Source organism: Oncorhynchus nerka, linkage group LG1 (genome assembly GCF_034236695.1).
Source record: "Oncorhynchus nerka isolate Pitt River linkage group LG1, Oner_Uvic_2.0, whole genome shotgun sequence".
NCBI lineage: Eukaryota > Metazoa > Chordata > Actinopteri > Salmoniformes > Salmonidae > Oncorhynchus > Oncorhynchus nerka.
This window is the reverse complement of record NC_088396.1, coordinates 29,304,744-29,321,862: the sequence shown is the minus strand read 5'-3', so window position 1 is coordinate 29,321,862 and position 17,119 is coordinate 29,304,744. Positions and strand designations below refer to the sequence as shown.

The 17,119-nt window shown below is 44.6% G+C and overlaps 1 protein-coding gene across 2 annotated transcripts in view; it reads right to left on the bottom strand.

The window, feature by feature from the left end:
- The window catches only part of LOC115107431 (ephrin type-A receptor 3-like), a 193,076-nt gene extending 182,530 nt beyond the window's left edge, over nt 1-10,546 (bottom strand). For both annotated transcript variants that reach the window (XM_065017924.1, XM_065017925.1), the window contains exon 1: nt 10,320-10,546. In XM_065017924.1, the coding sequence (XP_064873996.1) occupies nt 10,320-10,422 (103 nt within the window). In that variant the 5' untranslated portion in view covers nt 10,423-10,546. The remainder of the gene's footprint in view (nt 1-10,319) is intronic.
- Between the last annotated feature and the right edge of the window lie 6,573 nt (nt 10,547-17,119).

The following is a 17,119-nucleotide window of genomic DNA, read 5'->3' as shown; positions in this document are numbered from 1 at the left end:
ACTGCAGGTTGTGTGTGTGTTAGCGTCTGTGGTGGTCTGTGACTGCAGGTTGTGTGTGTTAGAGTCTACGGTGGTCTGTGACTGCAGGTTGTGTGTGTTAGAGTCTACGGTGGTCTGTGACTGCAGGTTGTGTGTGTTAGAGTCTACGGTGGTCTGTGACTGCAGGTTGTGTGTGTTAGAGTCTACGGTGGTCTGTGACTGCAGGTTGTGTGTGTGTTAGAGTCTACGGTGGTCTGTGACTGCAGGTTGTGTGTGTGTTAGCGTCTGTGGTGGTCTGTGACTGCAGGTTGTGTGTGTGTTAGAGTCTACGGTGGTCTGTGACTGCAGGTTGTGTGTGTGTGTTAGAGTCTACGGTGGTCTGTGACTGCAGGTTGTGTGTGTGTTAGAGTCTACGGTGGTCTGTGACTGCAGGTTGTGTGTGTGTTAGAGTCTACGGTGGTCTGTGACTGCAGGTTGTGTGTGTGTTAGCGTCTGTGGTGGTCTGTGACTGCAGGTTGTGTGTGTGTTAGAGTCTACGGTGGTCTGTGACTGCAGGTTGTGTGTGTGTTAGAGTCTACGGTGGTCTGTGACTGCAGGTTGTGTGTGTGTTAGCGTCTGTGATGGTCTGTGACTGCAGGTTGTGTGTGTTAGAGTCTACGGTGGTCTGTGACTGTAGGTTGTGTGTGTGTTAGAGTCTGTGGTGGTCTGTGACTGCAGGTTGTGTGTGTGTTAGAGTCTACGGTGGTCTGTGACTGCAGGTTGTGTGTGTTAGAGTCTACGGTGGTCTGTGACTGTAGGTTGTGTGTGTGTTAGAGTCTGTGGTGGTCTGTGACTGCAGGTTGTGTGTGTGTTAGAGTCTGTGGTGGTCTGTGACTGCAGGTTGTGTGTGTGTTAGAGTCTACGGTGGTCTGTGACTGCAGGTTGTGTGTGTGTTAGAGTCTACGGTGGTCTGTGACTGCAGGTTGTGTGTGTGTGTTAGAGTCTACGGTGGTCTGTGATTGCAGGTTGTGTGTGTGTGTTAGAGTCTACGGTCGTCTGTGACTGCAGGTTGTGTGTGTTAGAGTCTACGGTGGTCTGTGACTGCAGGTTGTGTGTGTGTGTTAGAGTCTGTGGTGGTCTGTGACTGCAGGTTGTGTGTGTGTTAGAGTCTACGGTGGTCTGTGACTGCAGGTTGTGTGTGTGTTAGAGTCTACGGTGGTCTGTGACTGCAGGTTGTGTGTGTGTGTTAGAGTCTGTGGTGGTCTGTGACTGCAGGTTGTGTGTGTGTTAGAGTCTACGGTCGTCTGTGACTGTAGGTTGTGTGTGTGTTAGAGTCTGTGGTGGTCTGTGACTGCAGGTTGTGTGTGTGTGTTAGAGTCTACGGTGGTCTGTGACTGCAGGTTGTGTGTGTGTTAGAGTCTGTGGTGGTCTGTGACTGCAGGTTGTGTGTGTGTGTTAGAGTCTACGGTGGTCTGTGACTGCAGGTTGTGTGTGTGTTAGAGTCTACGGTGGTCTGTGACTGCAGGTTGTGTGTGTTAGAGTCTACGGTGGTCTGTGACTGTAGGTTGTGTGTGTGTTAGAGTCTACGGTGGTCTGTGACTGCAGGTTGTGTGTGTGTTTAGAGTCTACGGTGGTCTGTGACTGCAGGTTGTGTGTGTGTTAGAGTCTGTGGTGGTCTGTGACTGCAGGTTGTGTGTGTGTTAGAGTCTACGGTGGTCTGTGACTGCAGGTTGTGTGTGTGTTAGCGTCTGCGGTGGTCTGTGACTGCAGGTTGTGTGTGTGTTAGCGTCTGCGGTGGTCTGTGACTGCAGGTTGTGTGTGTGTTAGAGTCTACGGTGGTCTGTGACTGCAGGTTGTGTGTGTGTTAGAGTCTGTGGTGGTCTGTGACTGCAGGTTGTGTGTGTGTTAGAGTCTACGGTGGTCTGTGACTGCAGGTTGTGTGTGTGTTAGAGTCTACGGTGGTCTGTGACTGCAGGTTGTGTGTGTGTTAGCGTCTGTGGTGGTCTGTGACTGCAGGTTGTGTGTGTTAGAGTCTACGGTGGTCTGTGACTGCAGGTTGTGTGTGTGTTAGAGTCTACGGTGGTCTGTGACTGCAGGTTGTGTGTGTGTTAGCGTCTGTGGTGGTCTGTGACTGCAGGTTGTGTGTGTGTTAGAGTCTACGGTGGTCTGTGACTGCAGGTTGTGTGTGTGTTAGAGTCTACGGTGGTCTGTGACTGCAGGTTGTGTGTGTGTTAGCGTCTGTGGTGGTCTGTGACTGCAGGTTGTGTGTGTTAGAGTCTACGGTGGTCTGTGACTGTAGGTTGTGTGTGTGTTAGAGTCTGTGGTGGTCTGTGACTGCAGGTTGTGTGTGTGTTAGAGTCTACGGTGGTCTGTGACTGCAGGTTGTGTGTGTGTGTTAGAGTCTACGGTGGTCTGTGACTGCAGGTTGTGTGTGTGTGTTAGAGTCTACGGTGGTCTGTGATTGCAGGTTGTGTGTGTGTGTTAGAGTCTACGGTGGTCTGTGACTGCAGGTTGTGTGTGTGTTAGAGTCTACGGTGGTCTGTGACTGCAGGTTGTGTGTGTGTGTTAGAGTCTACGGTGGTCTGTGACTGCAGGTTGTGTGTGTGTATTACAGTCTGTGGTGGTCTGTGACTGCAGGTTGTGTGTGTGTTAGAGTCTGTGGTGGTCTGTGACTGCAGGTTGTGTGTGTGTTAGCGTCTGTGGTGGTCTGTGACTGCAGGTTGTGTGTGTGTTAGAGTCTGTGGTGGTCTGTGACTGCAGGTTGTGTGTGTGTTAGAGTCTGTGGTGGTCTGTGACTGCAGGTTGTGTGTGTGTTAGAGTCTGTGGTGGTCTGTGACTGCAGGTTGTGTGTGTGTTAGAGTCTACGGTGGTCTGTGACTGCAGGTTGTGTGTGTGTTAGAGTCTGTGGTGGTCTGTGACTGCAGGTTGTGTGTGTGTTAGAGTCTGTGGTGGTCTGTGACTGCAGGTTGTGTGTGTGTTAGAGTCTGTGGTGGTCTGTGACTGCAGGTTGTGTGTGTGTTAGAGTCTGTGGTGGTCTGTGACTGCAGGTTGTGTGTGTGTTAGAGTCTACGGTGGTCTGTGACTGCAGGTTGTGTGTGTGTTAGCGTCTGTGGTGGTCTGTGACTGCAGGTTGTTGACTAGGTTGTGCAGGTGTGTGTGTTAGAGTCTACGGTGGTCTGTGACTGCAGGTTGTGTGTGTGTTAGAGTCTACGGTGGTCTGTGACTGCAGGTTGTGTGTGTGTTAGCGTCTGTGGTGGTCTGTGACTGCAGGTTGTGTGTGTGTTAGAGTCTACGGTGGTCTGTGACTGCAGGTTGTGTGTGTGTTAGAGTCTGTGGTGGTCTGTGACTGCAGGTTGTGTGTGTGTTAGAGTCTGTGGTGGTCTGTGACTGTAGGTTGTGTGTGTGTTAGAGTCTACGGTGGTCTGTGACTGCAGGTTGTGTATGTGTTAGCGTCTGTGGTGGTCTGTGACTGCAGGTTGTGTGTGTTAGAGTCTGTGGTGGTCTGTGACTGTAGGTTGTGTGTGTGTTAGAGTCTACGGTGGTCTGTGACTGCAGGTTGTGTGTGTGTTAGCGTCTGTGGTGGTCTGTGACAGCAGGTTGTGTGTGTTAGAGTCTACGGTGGTCTGTGACTGTAGGTTGTGTGTGTGTTAGAGTCTGTGGTGGTCTGTGACTGCAGGTTGTGTGTGTGTTAGAGTCTACGGTGGTCTGTGACTGCAGGTTGTGTGTGTGTTAGAGTCTACGGTGGTCTGTGACTGCAGGTTGTGTGTGTGTGTTAGAGTCTACGGTGGTCTGTGACTGCAGGTTGTGTGTGTGTTAGAGTCTGTGGTGGTCTGTGACTGCAGGTTGTGTGTGTGTGTTAGAGTCTACGGTGGTCTGTGACTGCAGGTTGTGTGTGTGTTAGCGTCTGTGGTGGTCTGTGACTGCAGGTTGTGTGTGTTAGAGTCTACGGTGGTCTGTGACTGCAGGTTGTGTGTGTGTTAGAGTCTACGGTGGTCTGTGACTGCAGGTTGTGTGTGTGTTAGCGTCTGTGGTGGTCTGTGACTGCAGGTTGTGTGTGTGTTAGAGTCTACGGTGGTCTGTGACTGTAGGTTGTGTGTGTGTTAGAGTCTACGGTGGTCTGTGACTGCAGGTTGTGTGTGTGTTTAGAGTCTACGGTGGTCTGTGACTGCAGGTTGTGTGTGTGTTAGAGTCTGTGGTGGTCTGTGACTGCAGGTTGTGTGTGTGTTAGAGTCTACGGTGGTCTGTGACTGCAAGTTGTGTGTGTGTTAGCGTCTGCGGTGGTCTATGACTGCAGGTTGTGTGTGTGTGTTAGAGTCTACGGTGGTCTGTGACTGCAGGTTGTGTGTGTGTTAGCGTCTGTGGTGGTCTGTGACTGCAGGTTGTGTGTGTGTTAGCGTCTGCGGTGGTCTGTGACTGCAGGTTGTGTAGGGCTGCAGGAGTCTGTGACTGCAGGTTGTGTAGGGCTGCAGGAGTCTGTGACTGCAGGTTGTGTAGGGCTGCAGTAGTCTGTGACTGCAGGTTGTGTAGGGCTGCAGTAGTCTGTGACTGCAGGTTGTGACTGCAGGTTGTGTAGGGCTGCAGGAGTCTGGGACTGCAGGTTGTGTAAGTCGCTCTGGATAAGAGCGTCTGCTAAATGACTTAAATGTAATGTAAATGTAGTCTGTGACTGCAGGTTGTGTAGGGCTGCAGTAGTCTGTGACTGCAGGTTGTGTAGGGCTGCAGTAGTCTGTGACTGCAGGTTGTGACTGCAGGTTGTAACTGCAGGTTGTGACTGCAGGTTGTGACTGCAGGTTGTAACTGCAGGTTGTGACTGCAGGTTGTGGCTGCAGGTTGTGGCTGCAGGTTGTGACTGCAGGTTGTGACTGCAGGTTGTGACTGCAGGTTGTGACTGCAGGTTGTGACTGCAGGTTGTAACTGCAGGTTGTGACTGCAGGTTGTGACTGCAGGTTGTAACTGCAGGTTGTGACTGCAGGTTGTGACTGCAGGTTGTGACTGCAGGTTGTGACTGTGTGTTCAGGGTGAAGTGTTCTCCTCCCATCATGAATTATTCAAACTGAGTGTGGCTGTGTCTGATGCTGCTGCTGGTTCCCCTCTCACAGCTCATACTTGCATGTAAACACTCTCTCTCTCTCTCTCTCTTTCTCTCTCTCTCTCTCTCTCTCTAATACTGATTTATTGTGAGATATTAGATAACAGCACTCTTCACACTGCTTCCTACAGGCCTCCCACACAAACACAACTCACACACAAACACACAGAGAGCACTATTTTTAAAGTGGGAACATGTGTAAGCGCCCCCCCCCCCCCCCCCTCCCAGGTGCCATCGCTCACAAACCTGCTCCTCCCAGCGGGTTACTACTCTAGCCTCCCTGGGCAAGGCCTCCTGCCACCGGCTAAAAATACCAACGCCCGGACAGGGAGAGAAACCATACCAAGCACCACGCATACAGACTCACTACTGTCGCCTACATTCACACACGCACACATATAGAGCCATTCTCTCAATTTATGCGCACTCACTCAAAGACACATTTACACTGAGAAAATACACTGATCCGTTTGGTGCAAGAATCGCTCCGAATCAGCCAATACAATATCTGAATATGACATAACTTCATGCCAAATTATCCCCCCTAAAACGAACAGTCCTAAAAGCGGCCATATCAGCCTACTTTCTCCGTTAGCCTACTCCGTTAGCGCAATACGGAACACAGTATAGTAGCTCACCAAAGTTTGTCCAGGATTTACACAAGCACTGCTGAATGGCAGAAAATGGTATTTGTTTCTGTAAACACGAGTGTGTAGCAATATGGGCAGTCTGTAATGACTAATAGCATGTGGGCCAATATGCATTTGATCAAAGTCATATTGAAACCATGATCATAATATGGATATGGTGATACAATTCTGGATAGGCCTATACTGAATTGTTTTCTCTGAACAGCATATAATTCAACTCGAATTATGCGTATATTCTATGGTATGGTACATTTCACAAATCGTTTTCTTTATTTTGATGTATTTTATATTTTCTATAAAAACAACCATTAGCCTATGGAAAGTGTGAATAAATCACATCACCAAGTTTTGGTACATCACAGAATAATCTGACCAGTAGGCCTCCGCTTTAGAACACATTCAACAATCAATCATTCATAGGCTACGGCTTGTAAAATAGTACAATGTGCTGCTAAAACGTTACCAATATATTTATCAGAAAAAAAATACATTTTTCATGGGGTCAGTTCAAATTGGTTTTAAATGCAATGAGAAGATCTCACAAGGTCCTGAAGAAAAAACAATACCCTCATACAGGGACAGTAGGCCACAAGGAGGAGGGGAAACTAGAGCATGGCTCAACTTTCCCGGTGTTGCAAAAGGCCTCAGTTCATTCAAACGAAACAATCAAATAAATACAAAAATACGTATATACAGGCCAAAGTAAATAAATAAATTAACATTTGTAGGCCTGATAGGCAAACTTCGGATCCCTAAAATCTTCATTTTAACATGAAAATGCCGGTCATGCGTAATGCGAAGCATGTGCGTGTATGTTGAAATTGTACCTCGTCGAAGTTGTTGAAAACGTTTTTCTTTCACCATAAATAAACGCAAGAGGAGCTAGAAGTTAGCAATAAGAATAAAACATATATTTAGGCTAATTATAAAGAGTATTGTCATCATCAGAATCATTAGGCCTGTAATTAATGATAATGATGAATAACCTGTGTAATTATCGTTATTATAATTACCATGATTAACCTCTACATTCTGAGAACCATTAAAGGTGACATAGAATCTTAGTCTTCCTGAAATAGGCTAGTTTTAAACGTCTAAAACTTCCACGTTTTCCTTGCCCTTACTCTTTAACTTATCACAAAACACACACACATGGTCAAGTTGTCCAAAATACGCCTATATCACAGTGTATTATTTTAGAGTATGGGTTTTATATAATGCGGCCCATGCGAGTCGTGGTTCCGCTCGAAGCCCCAAAGTAGGGCGTTACGGATTGAAGAGTGGTTGGACTGCATTACTACTGTAGTTGATTTACGACTTTCTTTGCTCTGAAATGATAGATTATATGATATCTGGCAACAAAACGCAGTGAATATTTCCAAAAGGACGTTAAAGGATGTCCTGAAAAGAGTACGCTTAAACCACAACAGAATCTGCATGTGGTCACGCTGACCAACAGGCAGAGGAAACTTACATTTTTTAAAATAAATAACACATTTGGGCTAAATAACAACATTCTAACACGTAGGCTACTTGCAGAGTTATCAACCCTAGATGTGCCTGGACTATAGTCTAGGCCCATAGTTTATTTTCGGTTCACTTTCAAATGATATGGTCAATTTATAAATAATGTAAATTGTCGTTGTCAACATGTAAACATTTTCTTCACAGATATGTAGCCTATCAAATACATATTTTCCTGAAAATATAGATGCATAGACCTAACCTACATTTTTCGGGCAAGGCAATAGCCTAGGCCTACTAAAATAAGCGAAACTTTTATAGCCATGTCCCCATTTTTAGTTCTGCACTCTTAAACGCAAATAAACCGATATGATAGTTCCACGTTGTTTCAATGTTGAAATAAACTTAGAGAATTTGGATTTGTGCTAAACATTTGATTTATGAGAGGGACTTTAGTAGCCTGTGAAAGGGAGGGGGTTTCTGACTTGACCGGGCCATGATGACACTGTGCCTCGAGCACAAAAACAGTATTAAACAAGGGAGACAATTCCTCTCTCCTCTCCTCTGCGGAGCATGAGCTTTCTGTTTCTGATTGAAGGGGTTTTAATATTTCTATTATTACAGATGGGATATGCAAGAGCTCGTGAGGCTTCACGATGAGAACGGCTCGACACTGACACTCCCTGGCAGACAGACAGGGTGTTGCGGACAGCCATCATTAGGTGCACACCATAGCAGACGTCATAAATAATAAGTAATAGGCTTATCACCGGGTAGACCTATACCCTGTAATTGTCCTCGGGTTGAGTGGCGGCTACCACAATATTTCCTGAACACAAATCGTACATATCAACTAGGCCTACAAATCGACTAAATTGCATCTACATAGCTTACATTAGCACCATACGAGACACAGACCGCACTTAATGAACAACACATCAGTTCATAAACAGCCTAAATAGGCCTAAACAATAAACATAAAAAATGGAATGACTATATTTGACTTCAATACTGTAGGCTATGTCGAGGACTGGCCCGAGCTGTGTGAAATCGAGCTGTGTTGGGCTCCTGGAAATAGTGAGGTGAATAAAAGTACGAAACAGTAAAAGCAGAAGTCGATAGGCTATTCACGTGCTGTTTCATCGAAAATATCAAAGATGAAATCATCTCAAAATATCTAAAGTTTCTGAAAACAAAAGACATTAGCCAGATTAATGCCAGAGACCCTTGCATTTAATTAGCCAATATATCAAATCGAAAAACAAAAGTCACTTCATAATCTCCAAGTTTGGTTTATTAACCGGTGATAGACTGACGGCCTGTGAATTAGACAATAATATAAAGAAGACGGGGAGAGGCGGCAGGCGCGTGCAGTGTAGTCTACATGCATGGAGCGAGGACTAACGGCTTTGTAGAAATAATAACTCCTTCCCGGTATAATACATTATAATACATTGACCATGTTAAATAGCTATGATATGGGTTGAAATCTAGGCGAACGTATTACCCAAAAACAGAAGTTGTTTTATGTGGCCTAAACTTTGACCACTCACGGTGCATAGGCCTAATCTGACATTTGAGCAGTATTCGTTGTTCATTTTGATGGCATATATTCGCAAGCCATTTTTTATAGGCCTATTCAAGCGTTGTGCTTCCCTACAAGAAGAACACAAACGTGATGCTGGTCGCCCATGAAAGCTGTATAGGCGTACATGATGTACTGCCACGTTGTTGCAACAAAGAATACGCCGGGGAAATGCAGTCTAGTCGCTCGCATGTTAACGGTTGTTCAATGTCTTCAACTATTCACTTCAATGTATATAGGACTATGCCAATATGTTAACAATTGAATTATGTTACAATTGGTAATTTAACATTTTTTAAATATTATATTACATGTTCTCTACTTTTAATTATTCCCATGTAGTAACAACTCAATAATAGCATGACAATAAATCATTACATTTTACTGAGCTCACCCCTTGATTAGTATTTGGCTCTGTCTGACTATCAACGGTCCATGTAGCCTACATTAATTTCGTAATCAAAGTGCAATTACAGATGAGCCTTGCCCTTTGGAACTATAGGCCAGTCATCTCATCATATGCGCCTGTGTGTGTGTGTGTGTGTGTGTGTGTGTGTGTGTGTGTTTGTGTGCGTGTATGTGCACGCGCGCGCATGTGCGAGCGACAATAAACAACCTGTCGAGATTGGCCTATTTAAGAAAAAGTAGTCAATGGGTTAATCAATGGAAATATCGAGTGAATGATTCCTTGCGCTAAGGGATTTTATTAGAGTGTGCGTGTTCCTTCCAGCACGTCTCCATAAAGTGGGCTATATTGATATAATACAATACACCATCCGTGTGAATGAATACTAATGAATATGAATAGGCTGCATTTTCTAAATCACATCTATTTAGGCTAACGTCTGATCAGCTTGGGTAAGAAGCTAAACGGGGGTCCACTGCCTGCCCTGGTCCTTTACTGTGCGATGCAGCGCTTGGACTGCCTGCGTCTACTCCGTATTGTTATGGGACAATAGCCTACATGGACATTTGTGAGTAATAACACCAAACATCAACATCTACACTTTGTCATCTGCGTTTCAAAATGTAGGCTATTATTCTCACTATTTGGAGAAGAACTATGGCATGCCAAACGATACTTCCAACCTAGATGCACGGGAAGCCCGGTGTTAACTGTCCAAAGCTGATTATCGTGATGCCCCCCAGCTGATTATCGTGATCCCCCCATCCGATTCCAGTTTCCACCGATTTACCAGCCGGTCAATAACTCTTAATGAGGGTTTAAAACGCCACACCGAGTCCATGCATTAATCCTTCTATTGCATTGAAGCTTGGGTCAACACACGTCACAGTGGGTTAAACTAATTAAACGGTTATTTACAAATGTGCTAAAATACCGCCATGACAATATTTGGACATTATCGAATGGTCTAACATGACATATCCTGTCCATTCCATCCACAGCATCAGCGCAGTCAGAACCTCCTTCCTTCAAATGCATGCCGTCCAGACTGTGAGACGAGCCGCTGCAGCAAGATGTACTATAGCTCTGTCTGTGAGCGAACACTTTTCTTACATGGATCTCACACTCTCTCTTCCTTTATGTCCGGCCTCTCTCACTCACTCTTACCTTCATTGGACGGGTGGATGATCAGAAGTGCTGAGCGGATAAACGACAAGATGAACAGTAAAATAAAAAGTAGTATTGGTTTCGCGCGCGGGTTGCAATCCATGACGGCAGGCAGTTCAGAGGGCAAGGCAGCGCGAGGTACATAACTCCGTGCAGCATTCGCCACTGAAAGATGTGAGCTCGCTCTCCCGTTCACGCACGAGGCTCCTGTTCAACTCGGCTCCAGGGCTGATGTCAACTTTGACACCGGAGAACGAGGAGGAGTCAGCGCTCTGTCTCTCTCTTTCTCTCTCTCATATGCTCTCACACTCTTCGCTCTCCCTCTTTCCCTCTCCGCGCTGAACGAAAAGGAGACTTCCGTGTTCCGCAGGGTCCTACATATCTAAATTGGTTGTCTATATAAGTGTTTCCCAACTCATCATCAAGGTCTGGTTATATTAATCCGCTGTGTAGTGCTAGAGCACAAACCGAACGCAGCCCCAGGACTGAGTTTGGGAAACCCTGGTTTCGATAAAGAGACGCTCAAGTTCACAGGGTGTCATTTCCCCGACAGATGATCAGTAGAAAACACAAGCCTCCCGCATTCCATCTCCAAGCATTAGCCCCAGAAAAACATACAGCCCCATTTTCACACTGGACTGATCCCAATAAATTAAAACAGATTGACATGTGAATAGTCTGCATTTAAATGATACAAATAGGAAAAGGCATGATTGCAGTATTTCATTTATGAGTCAACAGTGTTACCCTGCCTGGTCCTTGTTCTAGCCCAGAACTAGCACATCTGATTTCTCATTCAAGGCCCAGTGCAGTCAAAAACGTGATTTCCCTGTGTTTTATGTACATGCCCACACTATGAGGTTGGAATAAAACTGTGGACAAGTAGTATAATCCCCTTTTAGTGTAAGAGCTGTTTGAAAAATAATGCCTAACATGTCAGCCTGTTTTGGTGGGAGTTTTGGCATGGCTACATCACCAGGCTGTAAATTAGTTAATAGAAACATAAGAAAGAGAGTTCTAAACCTCTCTGCCAAAAACAGCTAGTTTTCCGTTTTCCCTTCCAGACCGCTCCCAGACAGCCCTAGCAAAATTCTTGCTTGAGAAATTGCTCTTTGCCAAGAAGCCATTTTTGTTTCTTTTTGATCATTTGAATTGAAAACAATCACAGTAAGGTAATTCATTATTACCCAGAAATTATTTGATATTGAGAAAAAATGTCTGCATTGGCCCTTTAAGCCTTAGTTGATCAGTTGACAAAGCAATGGGCAAGAACAGAAATGTACCTTTGGGTCTAGCCCCTCATGCACCCCTTTGGGTCTAGCCCCTCATGCACCCCTTTGGGTCTAGCCCCTCATGCACCCCTTTGGGTCTAGCCCCTCATGCACCCCTTTGGGTCTAGCCCCTCATGCACCCCTTTGGGTCTAGTCCCTCATGCACCCCTTTGGGTCTAGCCCCTCATGCACACCTTTGGGTCTAGCCCCTCATGCACCCCTTTGGGTCTAGCCCCTCATGCAACCCTTTGGGTCTAGCCCCTCATGCAACCTTTTGGGTCTAGCCCCTCATGCACCCCTCTGGGTCTAGCCCCTCATGCACCCCTTTGGGTCTAGCCCCTCGTGTACCCCTTTGGGTCTAGCCCTTCATGCACACCTTTGGGTCTAGCCCCTCATGCACCCCTTTGGGTCTAGCCCCTCATCCACCCCTTTGGGTCTAGCCCCTCATGCACCCCTTTGGGTCTAGCCCCTCATGCGCCCCTTTGTATCTAGCCCCTCATGCACCCCTTTGGGTCTAGCCCCTCATGCAACCCTTTGGGTCTAGCCCCTCATGCACACCTTTGGGTCTAGCCCCTCATGCACCCCTTTGGGTCTAGCCCCTCATGCACCCCTTTGGGTCTAGCCCCTCATGCATCCCTTTGGGTCCCCAGGAGGAGCAGGATTGGGAAACTATGAGTTAGAGGGTGGCCTTGTTGTCGTGACGTGGTGTAGCATGTCCTGTCCTGCTGAGGCCCCTGAAACACTCTGCTTCACAATGCCCTGCCCCTTCCTCTGCCTGCAGTGACGTCTCACACACACATCCTGAGAAACCAGCCCAGGACAGCTGCAGGGTGGAGAGAGGGGGAGAGAAGAGTGAGCGAGATACAGAATCACTGCTTCAGAATCAGTATTTGTCAATGCAATATTATTATTATGATATTATAGTACGTTATGTATGTGTTCATCCAAACCAATATATCTTAATTGATTTTAGCTTAGTAATTAATGGTTCAATAGCACAACAATGTGGAGCAATTTCCCCTCCTGTGAATATTTCATTTATAACTCTCAAGATGTCTATAAATTCAGTGGTTGGCTCTGGGCAGGGTGTGTGACACAAAGATTTATTGCAGGTTTAAGACATGTCCCCTCTCATCATAAATTACGATCTACATACATCTCTCTAACTCAAACGTTACACACACTAGGAGATGCATAATGGAAGGAAATGGATATCTATGAATTTCAGGGAACATTAGAAGATGTTTTTATGTACAGGGTTTATGTACATTTACTATTGGAGTTCACTATGGACTATTCTACCCATGTCACTTGTAAATCAGTAAAATAAATCAAAGTTTATTGGTCGTGAACACAGATTTGCAGATGTTATCGCAGGTGTAGAGAAATGCTAGCTCCAACAGTGCAGTAATACTTAGCAATAAAAATATATATTAAACAAACAATAGACATATCATCTAGAGTAATAAAGAAATGAATAAATATCAGAACGAGCAAATAACCTTGAATTATTTTTGAATGTGTTTTGTTTTATTATATTGTATCTCTTACTTGAAATGATATTGTGATGTTTTAAATGTTCTTTAAATAACGTGTTATTTGATCTGACTTGTTCTAATAGGTTATTGACAGCAATTTATGTTGCGCCAAAAATATAATCCCGGTAATGTTGATTTAACAAAGTCAATTGCATTGTAATCTAATTGCACAAACAGGGAAGGAACATAAACGTTATTCTGTTCTAATTGGGGGGGGTAATACTGAATGTTGTAATATAGTTTAAGTATCAGACATATCATGGCTATGTTTCCTAAGTGAACTGTAATACAAGGGATGTGACTGATCTTCCTGCCCACTCACTCTTTTTCTTTTAGTAAATACAACTATGTGAAACTTCTGCTAATTATATACTGAACAAAAATATAAATGCAACATGCTACAATTTCAAGGATTTTACTGAGTTACAGTTCATGTGAGGAAATCAGTCAATTGAACTAAATTCATGAGGCCCTAATCTCTGGATTTCACATGACTGGGAATACATATATGCATCTGTTGGTCACAGATACCTTAAAGAAAATGGGTATCACAATGGGCCTCAGGAGCTCGTCATGGTATCTCTGTGAATTCAAATTGTCATCTATAAAATGCACATGTGTTCTTTGTCTGTAGCTTATTCCTGTCAATACCATAACCGCACCGCCACTATGGGGCACTATGGAACACTCACGCTTATGGTAGAGAAATTAACATTCAATTATCTGGCAACAGCTCAGGTGGACATACCTGCAGTCAGCATGCCTATTGCACACTCAAAACTTGTGATATATGTGGCATTGTGTTGTGTTGTGTTGTGAGAATTTTAGAATGGCCTTTTATTGTCCCCAGCACAAGGTGTGTAATGATCTTGCTGTTCAATCAGCTTCTTGATATGCCACAACTTTCAGGTGGATGGATTATCTTGGCAAAGGATAAATGCTCACTAACAGGGATGTAAACAGATTTGTGTACAACATTTCAGAGAAATAACATTTCTGGGATCTTTTATTTCAGCTCGTGAAACATGGGACCAACACTTTCCATGTTGCTTTTATATTTTTGTTCAGGGTAATGAATCTGTTTTCTATTGTAGTTGGACTAGCCAGAGAACGAGAAACAGGTATCGTTCCTCTGCTTGGCCTTTCCCCTGGATTACAGTAAACTAAAACGCTTTTATTTTCAATGAGCATCAGTCCATTTGTGAACCCTCTCCAACGGAACAAGGCGGCAGCTATAGTGGTATATTGATTCACAGAAGAGAATGTAAGCACTGATGTGACCTGACGTGCTGCACTGCAGCTCCTAACGAACAAAACAGGTGTGGCTCGCGTGGCCACCCTGTAGAGCACAGTAATAGTACTCTTGGTCATTATTACAGGGACTTTGAATTTTAAAGATGGTACTCTATAAGATGTGAGGTGACGATATTCAAGAAGTAGAACATTAGATGTTATTCATATCGGTCAGCACGGGCTCACTTTCACCACTAGTTGTAATAGGAGCACAGAGTTGGACGGTATCAGTTATAAACAGTATTAGTGGTATTAGGAGTAGCCAGAAGGAGAGGCTGGGCCGGTTGCTGTCGGAATTAGTCTATGTCTCGGACTGGGCTTTCAGAAGGGGATTCTCTGTGACGGGATTGGTCCGGAGCCCAGATAAACCACAGGGACATTCCCACACCATTCTTACTCTCTACACCCAGCCTTGCTGATATATCCTGTCAGATTCCTGATCTGATCTCAGGGAGCGAGAGAAACAGAGAGAGACTGGGAGAAGAGAGAGAGAGGCAGAGAGGAAGAGGAAGAGATAGAGAGAGAGATAGAGAGGAGAGGAAGAGAGAGAGACAGGGAGAGAGGAAGAGAGAGAGTAGAAGATGAGAGAGAGGTAGAGGAAGAGAGAGAGAGGGAGAGGAAGAGAGAGGGGGGGGAGTAGAAGAAAGAGGGAGAGGAAGAGGATTGGAGAGAGACAGGGCGGGACCGCCAAGCGAGGACTCCAACGTAACAATCTGCTGAGGAAGTAAGCACGTCTGCCTGCTGATTTGAGGAGCAGAACTCACACATTCATACGCACGCACGCACGCACTCACACACACACACACACACACACACACACACACACACACACACACACACACACACACACACACACACCAGCTATATGGCTAAACAAGGAGGCCAACTATGAGAGCTGGCAATTAAAAGGAGGGAAACAACATTTGGTCGTCTTGATGGTGTTGAGGTTTCATCTCGAGGAGCTTTTCTTTCTCAGCTCCATGTGTGCTGCTTTTTATAGCGTGTGAAAGTAGCATGGGAGAACTTTAGATGATAGAAGTGGAGTGGAATGACGAGACTTGTGAACCTGTCTGTGTATACCTGATTCAATGTAATATTGACCATTATGTTAAACATGGGTGTTGTACTTCTTTTTTTTTAAGAAACAGAAAATGAGTGAGATCGGGTTGGTTTTAATGAAATCTGTACAGATTAAAGACCTGGTTGCATAATACTATATTAATACCAGTGGATAGAATTTGAAGTAAAGATGGCACAGACATTTCTGGCACATATAACTGTAGAAATTGGTATACAGTACAATGCATTTAAAATAAGTGAGGATAGTGTATGATAGAATGTAACAGTCTGTGACACCCCTACCTTTTCACAACACAACTGATTGGTTTAAACGCATTAAGAAGGAAAGAAATTCCACAAATTAACTTTTAACAAGGCACACCTGTTAATTGAAATGCATTCCAGCTGACTACCTAATGAAACTGGTTGAGAGAATGCCAAGAGTGTGCAAAGCTGTTATCAAGGCAAAAGGTTGCTACTTTGAATAATCTCAAATATAAAATATATTTTGAGTTATTTATAACACTTATTTGGTTACTACATGATTCCACATGTGTTATTTCATAGTTTTGATGTTTTCACTATTATTCAACAATGTAGAAAATAGTAAGAATAAAGAAAAACCCTGGAATGAGTAGGTGTTTCCACACTTTTGACTGGTACTATATACTGTATATATACTGTATAGATTTATACATTTTATATATTTCTCTGCCTCTCTTTCTTTCTCTCTCCTCCACTGTCCCTTTCTGGCACGAGTGGCAGTATTGTCTTGGACCCATATCAATCCTCATCTGCTATAGGATGAGTCTAACACACAAACATGGATACACAAGTCTGGGATGGCTTGTCAGCATCACCAGCGAACAGGACCGCGGAGGGAGATAAGAAAGCTGTAAGAAAATCTAGAACGTTTGAACACGTTTTCATCTTATCCTCGGCAGGCCTACATTATATCCTAGTGGGATATGTTTTCCGGGAGGCTTTTGTAATGTACTATCTTTGCCTTTACTATTCCTATCTCAGTCTGCTAGTAGCACCTTTCATATGAAATGCACTCTGCTACCGGCCGCTCTGCATACGGAGACATTTAACTGAAACATTCAAGAGAAAAGCGTCTTAAACATACAGCTGGTGGAGTACAGGCCTCGCCCCCATCTAATGGTGTGTGTGTGTGTTTAAAAGACTCCTGTGTGCACCTGCATATATGCGTACATGCATGTTTGTTTGTGTGTGTGTGTTTGTGCATGTGTTGGTGTACTCCACATACCTTCTGTAATAACATCTAATTGTCAATGGTTCTGTGAAATTACTTTCATTGGACACACACACACACACACACACACACACACACACACACACACACACACACACACACACACACACACACAGAGATGCACACACACACACACACACACCAGATGCTCCTTCATTAATCATAGCCAGTAATATTACCTGAATGAGAGGGAGAGCAACAGAAAGCAAGCAACATGCAGAGTGATGCTAACCAGTCCTACTGCAGGATATGTACTAATTATATGACATTAACATGATCATTTCAACACATGCTCATTACACTACAGTCTCTACATACAGTGCAGCACATACTCTGTGTGTTATTATAATGTAGCTGCTCATA